The 13,446-nt window shown below is 46.9% G+C and overlaps 2 protein-coding genes across 9 annotated transcripts in view; one reads left to right on the forward strand and one right to left on the reverse strand.

Annotated features, from left to right (window-relative positions):
• The window catches only part of afap1l1a (actin filament associated protein 1-like 1a), a 21,919-nt gene extending 14,613 nt beyond the window's left edge, over nucleotides 1-7,306 (forward strand). For all 7 annotated transcript variants that reach the window (XM_008327643.3, XM_008327646.3, XM_008327644.3 and 4 more), the window contains 15 exons: nucleotides 162-300; nucleotides 392-487; nucleotides 592-806; nucleotides 1,040-1,219; nucleotides 1,390-1,473; nucleotides 1,773-1,848; nucleotides 2,620-2,739; nucleotides 2,826-3,037; nucleotides 3,225-3,370; nucleotides 3,484-3,550; nucleotides 3,988-4,102; nucleotides 4,763-4,930; nucleotides 5,279-5,454; nucleotides 5,542-5,664; nucleotides 6,250-7,306. In XM_008327643.3, coding sequence (XP_008325865.1) covers nucleotides 162-300; nucleotides 392-487; nucleotides 592-806; nucleotides 1,040-1,219; nucleotides 1,390-1,473; nucleotides 1,773-1,848; nucleotides 2,620-2,739; nucleotides 2,826-3,037; nucleotides 3,225-3,370; nucleotides 3,484-3,550; nucleotides 3,988-4,102; nucleotides 4,763-4,930; nucleotides 5,279-5,454; nucleotides 5,542-5,664; nucleotides 6,250-6,276 — 1,944 coding nt within the window. In that variant the 3' untranslated portion in view covers nucleotides 6,277-7,306. The remainder of the gene's footprint in view (nucleotides 1-161; nucleotides 301-391; nucleotides 488-591; nucleotides 807-1,039; nucleotides 1,220-1,389; nucleotides 1,474-1,772; nucleotides 1,849-2,619; nucleotides 2,740-2,825; nucleotides 3,038-3,224; nucleotides 3,371-3,483; nucleotides 3,551-3,987; nucleotides 4,103-4,762; nucleotides 4,931-5,278; nucleotides 5,455-5,541; nucleotides 5,665-6,249) is intronic.
• On the reverse strand, nucleotides 7,298-13,414 carry gabrp (gamma-aminobutyric acid type A receptor subunit pi). 2 transcript variants are annotated; one of them, XM_017039457.2, is made up of 10 exons: nucleotides 12,389-13,414; nucleotides 10,971-11,083; nucleotides 10,749-10,861; nucleotides 10,571-10,638; nucleotides 10,250-10,467; nucleotides 9,385-9,467; nucleotides 8,850-8,987; nucleotides 8,458-8,610; nucleotides 7,761-7,954; nucleotides 7,298-7,667 (listed from the first exon to the last, which is right to left on the reverse strand). In XM_017039457.2, the coding sequence occupies exons 2-10, from the start codon at nucleotides 11,021-11,023 to the stop codon at nucleotides 7,335-7,337; spliced, it is 1,353 nt and encodes a 450-aa protein (XP_016894946.1). In that variant the 5' UTR covers nucleotides 11,024-11,083; nucleotides 12,389-13,414; the 3' UTR covers nucleotides 7,298-7,334. The 2 variants fall into 2 exon arrangements, with proteins under 2 accessions (XP_016894946.1, XP_024918714.1); XM_025062946.1 differs by lacking the exon at nucleotides 12,389-13,414 and adding an exon at nucleotides 11,184-11,325.
• Between the last annotated feature and the right edge of the window lie 32 nt (nucleotides 13,415-13,446).

A 13,446-nucleotide genomic window follows, 5' to 3' on the forward strand; every position in this document is an offset into this window, starting at 1 on the left:
ATTTTTTTTTTACGAGCTTCTTTCGGGGCCTGTACTCACCGTCTCTTTGTTGAAGGTTTTTTTTTTTTTTTTTTTTTTTTGGTGTTAAGTAAAAAGAAAATTATAATAGTTGTGGAGGAAACTTGAGAGTGATGTTTATGTTTGTGCGTTTTCTTTGACAGAGTTCTGCAGACTCCACAGCCCCACACTTAGCTGACTCTCCTCCCCCTCTGCCCACAACGCCCCCTCCTGAGGAGTATTACGAGGAGGCGGTGCCCCTCAGTCCGGGCAAGATGCCCGAGTACATCATCAACACGCGAGGTCAGCATCCTCTCAGCTGCCTCTGAGTTGAACGATTTTACCGCATGACTAAATTCAAACATCCATCACATTTTGGTTTCTCCATTTTCAGCTCGGTCCAGCCCCCCCAACTCTATCGAAAATGGCTATGAAGATGCGGAGAACAGCGACCCCAGCACCTGCATCACTTCACACCGTAAAAACTCATGTGAGTGAAGAACACACGTTTCCTCAGATGTTTCATTCTTACGTTGTTCTGACACATGAGCAGTCACCTGACTTTTCTCTCACTGCCCCCCCTCGTCCCCCCAGACAATGACTCTGACGCTCTAAGCAGTTCCTACGAGTCTTATGAGGAGGACGAGGAGGAGAGGAGTCCTGGCATCAGACTCACCCATCAGTGGCCTTCAGAGGAGAGCTCCATGCCCCCTGCCAGAGACTGTCGCATCTGTGCCTTCCTGCTGCGAAAGAAACGCTTCGGCCAGTGGGCCAAACAGCTGACGGTCATACGAGAGAACAGACTTCAGGTGAGAGGCTTCACTTCTGTCCAACTCACTGTTGGACCATCTCAGCTTGAGGTGTTCGACACCCCTGTACAACATACATACGGACCGCGGGCCAAATCCAGCCGGTGGTATGATTGTAATGTTCCGGCCCTTCACTGTTTCTAACTCAATGGAAAAGTAAAAATGTTTCATTCCTTTAGAAGACGCTTCTTTACTGAAAAGTTTTCTAATCCTAATTTGTTCTGTACATCTAGTGCTTTAAGAGCTCCAAAGACACCTCTCCTTATGTGGACATGCTGCTGCCCCAGTGCACTGTGGTCTATGCACCCAAGGACAGCAAGAGGAAGCACCACGAGCTGCGCTTCACTCTACCCAACGGTGATGCACTGGTACTGGCAGTGCAGAGCAAAGAACAGGCCCACAGATGGATGGGGGTGAGCTGCACCCTGCACTGTACACACACACACACAAACATATGGATGCAGTTACACAGAACACAGCCAGCAGTCATGCTGATAATGGCTGGAAGTGGGTTTGGCAAAAACTCAAATGGGACTTGTTGTAAAATCCAGTTTGACATGTGTTAAAACAAATCTTCCCTCAGGTTGTCAGAGAAGTGTGCGGTCAGAGCTCGGGCCCCGAGGAATCTGCATCTCCTGTCAGTCCCAGGAAAACTGATCTTGACAAGGTAAGAGCGGGGGAGAACGTATGGGTGAGGTGTTTTACAGCCAGGTCAGTTTGTAGACCTGCCACAGAGCAGAGATGACTGGGGTTGGACAAAGAAGAGAATGTGGAACAATGAGGTGTAAAGGTAGAGGTGATGGGGCGGGGGCTCTGTGACAGACAGATGCTGGTTTAAGTATGAGCTCATGAAATAACTGTGGTATTAAAACAGAGGGTGAGGACAGAGGGTGAGGCAGCTGTGATTATAGTCAGGCAGACGGCCTCACTGTGGAACTCTAACCTGTGTCTGAACATCTTCACCAGAGGTTATCAGCTGAGAGGAACACGTCTGACTCTGACAGTGTGGCCGTGTCTGCAGGAGACAACGGCAGAGACAACGGTGAGGGGGGGGGGGACGCACTGACGTCACCCGTTCAGGTCACCACACACTCCAGTATCACCCTGAGTACTCACATGTGTGTACACGTGTGTGTGTTCACAGTATACGTGTGTATGTTAGGGGTGTGTATTGACATGAATCCTGTGATATATAGTGTGTCTGTGATTGATTGGTCTGGTCTGTCATCATTCTTACCTCTGACTGTTGGCTGTAGTTCAGTGACCACAGGGAGGAGCTGTAGGTACAGGTGGAGGAACTGGTGGGTCTGGTTGAATCCAGTTCATTCCAGGTTTCCTCCTCCTCTTCAGACTTGAAGCTCAGTAAAATATTATCAAATTAAATGAAATAATTGAACCCAGAACAATCAGAGTGGGAACATTTTAATTACAGTATTTGTAATTTAAATAATTGCTGTATTTAAATGACTCGTTCAGCTCTAGGGTACAGTTTTTCTGTGTGAAGTGGGTGGAGGGGCTTTAGGAGTAAATGATTGCAGAGTTGGGTGTTGAACGTAAATGACAGAGTACAATCTGGTATTCATTCCACTGAAGTAATAAAAAACACAGGTCTCTGGTTCAACGCCATGTTCACAGCCTTCACAAACATCTGACTTCCTTTTTAAATGTTCAGAGCTGAGTTGTTGACGTGAATGTTTACATTGTAGACTGATGATCACACCAACACTGGGTGTCTCTGTGAGACAGATTATTATTCCAGTGGATGAAGCCTCAGTCCGTCTGTTAATGTCTTCTGTCCTGTTGTTCTTTGAAGGTAAGGTCAAACGAGGAGCTTTCGCTGCGGGCCGTAAAATCACACGCATCATTAGCTTCTCCAAAAAGAAGCCTCCTCGGCCGGGAGACCCTCGAACTTCCTGCAGTGATCCTGGTCAAGGTCAGACATCCCTGTATATTTCACACAGTATATTTCTTCAAATTGTACAGATTAGTCACCCCCCCCCTCCCGAACCCCCCACACAGGCTACCTGTCGGTGCTGGTGAATCAGGTGTGGCGGGAGCAGTGGTGCTGTGTGAACAGAGGTTTCCTGCTTTTCTACCTCGACAAGGCAGACTCCCGCACCTCCCTGCCCTCCCTCCCCCTCCAGGGCTGTGAGGTGGTGCCAGGACTTGGACCCAAACATCCCTTTGCGTTCCGGATACTTTGCAACAGCACAGCGGTGGCTGCTCTGGAGGTAGAGTCTGTGTATTAGTTCATGGACGAACAGTTTACTGCATGTTTACATATACATACGTGTATATATATATGTATATCTGTTAATGTTGCTTTTTTACAGAGTTTTGATGAAGTTTATTTGGATGAAGATGATCCCACGTGTCAGTGGTTTCCTGTCTTTGTAAATCTGCCTTTCTGCCCTCCAGGCCAGCAGCTCTGAGGAACTTGGTCAGTGGCTGGGCGTCCTCCTGGCAGAGACGGGCTCGGCCACAGACCCAGAGTCTCTGCACTACGACTACGTTGATGTGGAAACCATCGCTAACATCCGCGACGCAGCCCGTAATTCTTTTCTGTGAGTGAGACTGTGAAGGGGGGAGTAACTAGGGGAGAGTTATTTACGCAAGGTCACTGCGGGGCCGGCCACCAGAGCAGTGGTGCCCTGACCGTACTCATATTTCCTCACAGGTGGGCCACCTCCTCCAGCGGTGGAGACTCCAGAACCTACGATGAGGTCCCTCACGAGGAGCTGCAGGTACGACTCATTTGATCCACAGGATTTTATCACCGAGACTTGATTCACTGCTGTGTCTGTGTGTGCAGCTGTTGGTCAGACTACTGGTCTGATTAAGAGCCTACGTATCAGTGTCAGACACAGAGCTGTGTTACAGGACGCTCAGTAACTGACGGTCAGTAATTGTTGACCAGAGTAGAACTACTGTGTGGGCAGGAAATAAAAGATAAAAAAAAAGGTGGGAGTTTGGTGATGAAGGTGTTTTCACCACCTGTAAACCTCTCTGTTAACTCCACTGACACACACACACACAGACACAGAGCAGTGGTCCTGACCCCATAAATCTATGGTTTAGTTTATTGCTCTGTCTTTTTTCCTCCCTCTCTCCCCCTCTCCCTGTTCTTACTACATCTGTCACAACCCCTCCTCCTCCCCCTCCCTCCCATTACTCCACCCAGTCGGGGGAGAACCACAGGCAGCAGTCTGGGAATCAGGGGAAGTGCCGCTCAAGTTTCTCCAGCAGTGACACGGACAGAACCAAACCTTCAGTGTCACTCAAGAGAAATGGCTCCAGTGAGTGTCTCTGGTTGGTTCACATAGACTCACTGTAACAGAAACCTCTATAAGAGGGAGAGAATGTGGAACAACAGACAGATGGATGGATGGTCAGTTACAGCCTCTGTGCTAACAGCTACTTCATACTTACTCAGTTGAACAATTCAGTTTGTTGTTGTGTAGATGTATGCTATAGATCTACTTGGTAATGAGTAAAGAACTCATCATAGGTCATTTGACCAGTTAGTAAATAAATGACACATTATCTGCGACTGTGATTCTCTGCTGCTCATATATCTACTTAAAAAAAAAGCAGAGTATGAAATAATGGGATTAACAGCCTGCTCTGACATTTGGCTCATTTTGTCAACGTCACTCTGCAGATTCTAAAGCTTCATTTCACTGCTGCTCATCCACTACTTTCACAGTCTTTGAATCACTCCTCACCGTCTCAATAGCATATACAGCACTTCACTCCAAGTGTGTGTCTGTTATATTTGACGGTGTTTTTGTGGAGTGAGTCTTGTACCATTTATCCCCAAAAGGTGGCGTTATCTTAAAACATTTTTGTGAGGACCATGGCAGTAAAAGGAACATGCATGAAAATTGCTGTCAAGTGTGAAGACTTCTTCCCACGAACTCTGCACGTCTGACCTCTTAACCTTTGCTCCCATGCAGATGCCAACCAGTATGGCAGGTATGGGAAAACACGGGCAGAAGAGGACGCCAGGCACTACCTGAGAGAGAAGGAGGAGCTGGAGAGGGAGAAGGACAGGATACGGAATGCACTGGTGACTCTACGGCAGGAGAGGAGGGAGCTGAAGGAGCAGCTGAGGGAGGCCCCAGGTGAGGAGACAACGGGGGGGGGCGGGTATATGTATACATCAATACAGTGATGGACAATATTGATACGGTATCAGGAAGCGAAATATCATCAATATCAGTGTATTGATGATTTCTTACACTCCTACTATATGGTAGAAAACGAAAGTTTCACCCAATGACTGGTCACTCATCAAATGAATTAGAACAGAATCTAAGTCCAACTGCCCCCCCTACAAATTGTCTTTAGAAGTAGTATTATTTTACAATGAGAGATTATTCGTCCTGTTTTCCCCACAATCATCTCAGGGCCAACATGAAGGTCTGAGCTGTTCAGTCTGAGATTATTGTCTCTGTGTTTCTGAAATGCAGACTTGAGAAAGTCCTCCCTCAACAAACAGCTGTCTCACCTGGAAGACGCCTGTCGAGCAAAGGAGGCAGAGAGAGTTGACCTGGAGCTCCGCCTCACGCAGGTCAAGGAGAACCTGAAGAAGAGTCAGGCAGGGTGTACACTGGGGGCACCAGTGGAGGCTAAACCCCCACTGAAGGTCTGTTTACAAGATTTCTGTTGTGAAGGAAAAAAAGCCTGTGATTATTTGTATTTTCATTAAAAACACTTGAATGTTTCTGTGCAGCTTTCCAGTAAAAAGAGCCAGAACATCTACAGTGACTCATTACCAGTGAACTGTGCCTTAGAAATGAAGAGGAGGCCGCCATCTGTGTATGCTTCCTCAGGAACAGTCATGCAGAAGGCCAAGGTAACAGGAGAACAAGTGATGTCTCTACTGGCTCCTCACAGACCTGTGTCAGATCCACAGGAGTCTGACCGGGTCGTGACCTCACTCTGGGTTTTTACAGTCGGACACATCCACGTGTGACTGTTCACGACTGTCTTTGTAGCAGCATGAATCACTTCATCAGAGTGAGGAGAGGCAGTCGCACAAAACATGACCAAATAAATTGATAGGACTGATATCAAAACAATCTGAAGGTCATCAAGGTCAAGCTCAGCCTACAGTGAGCAGCACATGTTCTCCAGAGGTCGAGGGGTTAGAACTTTTATCTTTTATTTTGAAGGTGAAGGCTGCTCTACATAGACTTTTGTTTTGACTCCTCACATGAGTCTGAAGATGTTTTTAATTCAGAATCCAGTCATTTCTCAAAATAAAAATATTCTGATTATGGACCAATATGTTTAATATTCAGGTCAGTTTAATTTGATCATTCATCAGATTTTTTTTTTATATTTGGATTCTTTTACTTCTCACCACAGTCCTGTCAGAGTGTCGAACCAAGAACCTTCTGAGGAAAAGTCATATCTTTTAATTTTTCTGTTTCTTCAGGAATGGGAGTCAAAGAAAGGAACCTAGGAGCAGTGAGGCCCCTCAACCAAACCCAAGGACACGGAAATAAACTGTAATAAAAGAAATCGGCCACTAGGTGGATGTAAATCCCACAGGACACTACCTTCAGTCTCCTGAAGAGGACTTCTCCAAATGTGAGGGACATATGGACATCACCTCAGTCTTTGGTAACTTAAAGTAGAACCAGACCAGAATTAGGTCGATCGTTTTGGTTTGTAAATGAAAGTGAGGAGAAAAGAAACAGAAGGTACAGAAAAGTCACGATGGGAAGAAGAGACACAGTTACCTCACAGTGTATGATGAGTGTGAACTGTGGGGGGGGGCGGGGGCATGTGCCACAACATGACTTTACATCAGTTTCTAATGCTTTTACAGTCTGAGCCACGACGCTATAATCTAAAACTTCATACTTTTATTCTTTTATCGTCGTCTCCTGAGCTCGGTGCCGTCGGTCTGGGGTTCGATTCTATATTTATTTCTCTGATTGCACTCAGCAGCAGCTTCTCAGGTCAAAGCTGAATTGACTTCTAAATTATTTAGTCTGAAAACAAAAGTTTCTTCATCTGCATACAGTACACCGTAGAGGAGACACGCTCTCTCTCTCCCTCTCTCTCTCCCCCCCTCTTTTTTTTTTGTTTGCTGTTTTTCTTTTGCACTTTATTCTTCCTCTACCAAAGGAGGAAACTTATTGATTTCACAAACTTTTTTTTCTTCATTAAATTACCAACATGTTTTATCAGCTACTGATGTTTTAATTTCTGTTCAGTTTTAATACGGTCTCATACAGGTGGACGCCAACACTACAAGAGAACACTTTCACATCAGTCATTGAAGAAGGCAGTTCAGTACAGAGAGGTGCGGTGCAGCCCAGGCCATTTTTATAAGCAGACATAAACATGTAGCTGAAGCAGAAGAACGTTAATGTTGAAAATCAACCTGGAGGAACTGTTCCACGGTCGGTTCTGATCCTGCAGACAGCACAGACTGGTCTTAGGTTCTAGGATGAGGAGGTAGAGCAGCCGGCGAATGGAGACGTGAACCGAGCGGCAGGTCGACGGCGGCGCTCACAGACAGAGATAGTAGAGCCAGTAGAGAATGTTGACGAACAGAAACACCAGAGGGAAAAGCGTGCGAGCGTGGCGGTCGATGTTGTGTGGATTTTCCACAGTGAGGACAGCGGCTGCTCTGCGAGCGGCTTCCTTCACCGAAGACAGGCCGCACTCGTGGTCCGCAATTTTCTCCTTGGACCCCTCGGGGGTGTTGGCCTCTTTCCTTACCGGCTGCTGCGAGGTCTCCTCAGCGGTGGAGCTGATTTCCACAGACTGGTTTGGTTGAGTCGACCTGATGATGGGGAGGGAGGCGTTCCCGTTGGTTTCATTGAACTCCCTCTGGATCTCCTGCCACAGAGAAGACACAGGCACTGATGCAGAGCACAGATAAGCCCCCCCCCCAGCCCCCAGATCTTTTCAACCTCGAGCTTCACTGCTCACCCTCTTTATGTCTCCCACCGTCTGGTGCTCCATGGTGTAAAAGTGAGCGCAGGCGTACTCCAGCAGGGCCCCGAAGATGAAGGTGAAGCAGATGCCCAGGTAAACATCTATGGCCTTAATGAAGCAGTTGGCGTTGGGCAGGGAGGTCCTGGCCCCCATCATCAGAGTGGTCATGGTCAGGACTGTGGTCACTCCTGCGGAACAGAGCATAAATCCTTCACATGATTCTTCTTTTGGTGCTCAGTTTTTTTTCCCTTTTTGCAAAGTTTGCACCACCTAACGTTTTGCCTAGGGGGAGCCAGAGTGCTTCATTGGTTGGTGCCAGATAAAATGTCAATGTAAAAGAAGGATAAATTGATTTCTTACAGTTGGGAAGAACGACTACTGCTGCAAGTACAAAGGAAACTACTTCTAATAAAATAATAAAAAATAACATTTCTGTATTTGGTGTCTGTGTTTCTCCGTGTGTGTGTGAACAAACATTAGACTTCAAACCTTACGGTCTCAGAACTCTTATAACCGCTGAACAGCCACATGTTGTAAACCTGCAGCTGGTGTTGAGGTACTGCAGTAGTACTGCATTAATCATTCAGTCAATCGTTAGCTAATTTCTGTGTTAGTGGGGAGCGTGAAAATGAACATGATTCTACTGAACTGTTCTAACTTTGCCCTCGTTACGTGCAGAGATAATACTGACCGATGCAGGTCCGAGCTGGCACTGAGGACTGACTGATCCAGAAGGAGACCCAGGAGAGAACCACCAGCAGAACGGAGGGAACGTACGTCTCCAGGATGAAGAACAACACGTTTCTCCGCAGGGCAAAATGCAGCACTAGCTTAGGGTACTGTCCTGCAGAGAAAATGACAGAGACAGGAAACACCAGGGTCAGTCAGAAAGTCCTCATACAGATGTTTATCATTTCTACGATTGTCTGATGGTAAAGACCAGAATCAGTTCTGGTCCATATTTTTCCACTGTTTCCATTGTTTTTACATTTGTCTCAGAACTTTGTGACTGAGCCACATTCTAATCTGTCTTTAAATCTGTGTTCTAACCAGACGGGGCGTTTTTGATTGATTGTGTTTTACCTGTTTCGTACACAGCCTCTGTGACGGTGGTGTAATAACTCTCCACGCTGTACTGGGCCAATCGGAGTGTGTCCAGACCCTTCACCGAATCATTCCCTCTGGTCCAGTAGAACACCACGTCCTGCAGGTTGTAGCCCCCTGAACACACACACACAGAATTACATCCACAACAGTCGTCCAACCACAGGTTCTACAGTGAAGATAAACATTAAACAGCAAAAAAAACCCAGTTATTATAATTATTATTAATTTTCCCACACTTACAATAGCTTTGTGCCCATTAGAGGGGTCTGCCCCCCACTTTGGGAACCACCGATCTAGTCAAAGGTCTGTTTGTTCTTAACTGGAAATTATTTTACAAATACATCATTTTAAATACACCTGACAGTTTGGATTGTTTCAAATGGACACAGATACTCACGGCAGCACAGTGACGGCCATGAGAATGGAAATGATGGAAACAAGGATGATGGGGGACACCATCAGTGTGGAGGTGGGGGTGGAGGCTGATGGGGGGCTCACAGGTTTTACTCACAGCTCTCCAGCTGCAGAGTGCACACCTGTCTGTCCATGGGATACTTGGTCAGGTCCATGTTACAGGCGATGGTGGCGGTGATGCTGTGGTGTTCAGAGGTACAGTGTTAGTGACGGTTGACTGGTCAGAGTCCAAACATCTGCCTGTGTTACATTCATACTGTTTGATTATTTAACTTTAAGAATGAAGTTCTCTTATTTATAGACCGTAGTCCAGTCTATGAAAGAATTAACTAATCCGTAGGGAACCACTAGAGGGAGCCCGATTACAACTAGTGATATGCATACAATAGTTACAGCTGGTGTCCATAAATCCTTTTTGAGGAATGCACAGTGGAAGGTGTGGTTAGTGCTCTTGCCTTACAGCAAAAAGGTGAAAGGTTGTCGGTTTGATTCCCTTTCTCTCTGTATGAAATTCTCCTGTCTCTGCATGTGAGTTCTGGGGTGGGGGTTAGGTTAACTTTTCACTCTCCATTGAACATATAAGTATTTGACCCTGGACTGGACTGGACAGCAGTCCACGGTGTGACCCACACTTTGTGATCAAGAAAGACAATTCTCTAGGATCCAGGGTAGCTACCATCACCCATTTAAAGGGGGGAGTAAACAGTGGAGTCTCACATTTGTTTCAATCTGCAGGTCGCCCTGACCTTTAGAAACTCCAGATGACATCCCACTTTACCACAAGGACCAATCCTGCAGCTGATTGAACCCACTCCTCATCATTTGTCTCTAACATCAATCACTTCACTCTGACTTTTTCTGGACACTTTCCTGAAAACCCATCAGTGGCAGAAGTGGAACAAAAGAGCAGTAAATGTCAAATCAATGCTCTGAAAATCCAATGGTAAATCAGGGACAATTACCGCAGGGCGTATAACACGGTGCCGTTGCTGAAGATGCGTATGAGACGGTTTTCCACGGTGACATCGTGCAGGAAGGAGCGTTTGGAGTCAGGGATGAAGGTGTCAGGAATCCAGAGCAGCGACACCAGGCGACCGTCCAGGCTCACGCTCTCATTCCCCGGGAAAACCAGCCGGGAATCACGCCAGCGCTGACGGAGGAAGATGGTGGCGGTGTAGTCCTGGAGAGACGTTAGAACGTGTTCATTCACACTGGCTCTGATTTATTGCACATTTATTCACGCGCTTTCTGGGTAATTTAGTGAGGAGCGATGTGATCCATACCATATTGATCTCAGAGATGGCGTCGATGCTGGCGATGTCCAGGCTCATTCCAATCTCCACCGGGCCCTCTGTCAAACACAGATACTGTTTTCAATTGGGGGGGAGGAATGGGGGCAGAGTTGACCTCAGTTGACCTCTGCTTTGTTACAGCCTGAACACAAACTCTTCTTCTTTTTACCGTTAAAGTTGGGCCGCAGGTATCTGTTGTAACCCTTCATCAGCTTCTGGATGGTGGGCTGGAGCTGGGAGTCGTTCCATTCGCCCCAGTGGTGGTTATGAAACATACAGGCACTGAAGAAGGTGGGGGGGGGCACAAAGACGAGCAGGTGATTAGCATTTTGGTTCAATATAGGGAGGACGGCCTGTGTGTGTGTTTGTGTGTGCGCCTCAGGTGACTTACCCCCCTGTGACTGTCAGGCCGAGGATCAGTAACGTGTTCAGCTGGACACACATCGTGGACGACCAAGAAGGTCAGCAGATCTGGTTAATGGTATTGGTGTTGGGGAGGAGTGGCTGGGGGGGTGAGAGGGGTGAGAGGGGTGACACAACATTAGTGCTGAGCACACATCTTAGTCCTGCACACGTCGATTAAACTAGGGTGGGAGATTTTCACCATCAGGGGGCAGTGTGGACCAATCTGTTTCTCCTTTTAGCTCCTAAACCAGTTTCCACTTTTCACACTGGCAGCTGTAAAATCTGCTGGAACCTGATTGGCTGTGACCTGAACAGAAACCCCGACCTCACCTCCACGCACTGACGTACAGCAGGAAGTTTGAACTTCTCCGCAACTTGACCACAGGAAGTCTTAATGACTTTCATTAGGAGACCAAAATGTGACCCCACTGGAAACACACACACACACACACGAGGATCACGTTATTAATAATAACTTTATGCAATTGTGCGCTAATGCAACTTTTAGTCTGTAACTTTCCTGCCTCTGATTGTTGTTGATTAGTACGGTTTTGGAACCAGTATCACCTGTGTCTCGACCAATGAGAGCATGTGGGGCGGGGCTAAGACTGCTGCAGCTCTCACATAAACATTTTCTCTGTAAATCTCTACCAGACGGTGAAGTCCATAAAACAGAGGACACTTGTAGAAACGTGTTACGATCAGAGTACTTTAAATCTGAAGTGAAATACTTCAATACTGCAGTACTAAGCAGATACTTTTACAACAACACTGTGAGACTAATGCTTTTTAATCATAAATGAATCAGATATAAAAACTGAAGCTGAACCTCGGTCTCACTCTCGTATTAACAGGTTTCTTTCTGTTTCTGTTTCCTTCACAGTCGCCCTGTCACTGCGTGATCGCCACCTCATGGTTTATTCACACAGGTGCACCAATCAGACGCTCCTGGTTGTCAGCCAGCGCCTGTCGCTCCTCTGTCTTCTACATGTATCTCACTCTGAGCCCACTTATTGATCGCAGTCTGTTGGACATGTGTGAACGCCTGCAGGTCCTTCTGCAGCAGATGACATCACTTATCACCAGGTAAACTCTTCAAACAGTAGATGAAGACGTGGTGCAACATTGTGACAGCACATGTACGTTTTCTTTTTCAAGTCTAGTGGGTTTTGTTTCGCCTAAGGTGTGTGTGTGTGTGTGTGTGTAATCTCTCCACACACTGGTCTCGTTTGTCACCTGCTGCCCCGAGGCCACCTATTGGCAAAGTACAGAAAAACATTTGTGCCGAGGGCTTCTCTCTACCTTCCTGTTTCTTTGAAATGACTCTGATGATTTGGCTTCAACATCACTGTTTGATCTGAGGGGAAAAACTCTTTTTTGTTAGTGTGAGTGTTTGTCTCCTACCTGAGTGTCTCTCCTCCTCTCCAGTCCAACACTGCTCCTCTCTCAGCTCTCCTTCTCTGCTCCTTTGTTTCCTCCTCTTCTTCAGTCTCTCCTCAGTGTTGCTGTGGCTCAGATTCTTCCTCTGCTTCAGTCCAACTGTTCCCACCGACCACTAAATCACAGCAGCCTTTGTTGTGAGCGGGTTCTGGAGAGGGAGAGAGAGAGAGAGAGAGAGAGTGCTGCTGCTGCTGGCTGTTACTGCTGCTGCTGCTGTTACTGCTGCTGCTGTTACTGCTGCTGCTGTAGTGTTAACGCATCTCGCTCCGACTCTGCACGGCTGTAATAATCTCCCCACAGAGCCACTGTCTCCCCCTCTCTCCCCCCTTCTCGCTCTTCACACCACTCAGCCACTCATTTATGCTGCAACTGTCCCCTTGTTTTTCCCCTTCCCCACCGAGGGTCTCACACACACACACACACACTCACACTCACTTAACATTTTCATTTGTTTCTACACTATTTCTTCTTCCACTCCTTTCCTCCCTCCCTCCCTTCCTCGTCTCCTAATCTCCGTCCTCCTCCTTTTTCCAGTTTACTCTAACACTGCACCTCCTTTTTCCACTTCATACACTCTTCTGCCTCACTGCAATATGCTCTCCTCCTCCTCCTCCTCCTCCTCCTCCTCACCCTGCACCACTGATTGGATTCTGATAACGTGTTTTTCTCTGCCATAAAATGCACTGGTACTTTTTATTGTCAACCTTCAATGGTTCATTTTTTTTTCCACTTGATTTTTTAAAATTAATTTTACTGATGTTGCATTAACATTTTGAAAATCAGATGCTTCCCAGCCCACATCCTGGATGCTGATGGTAGGAAATACCCAGCGGTGGTGTCTGAGTGACGACTTGTCACCGTCTGATAACAGAACCAACCGTGTTCTAAACGGTCTGTCATCCAGTTCCAGCACCGTTGACACTCTGTGATTGATCTCATCATCAGTTCTTTGTTCTCTTTTGGCTCTGTTTCCATTCACCCAGAATTTCAGAAACCCCCTGGCAGCAGCTCCAGCGTGTGTG

The sequence above is a fragment of the Cynoglossus semilaevis genome, chromosome 15 (genome assembly GCF_000523025.1).
Source record: "Cynoglossus semilaevis isolate Cse_v1.0 chromosome 15, Cse_v1.0, whole genome shotgun sequence".
NCBI lineage: Eukaryota > Metazoa > Chordata > Actinopteri > Pleuronectiformes > Cynoglossidae > Cynoglossus > Cynoglossus semilaevis.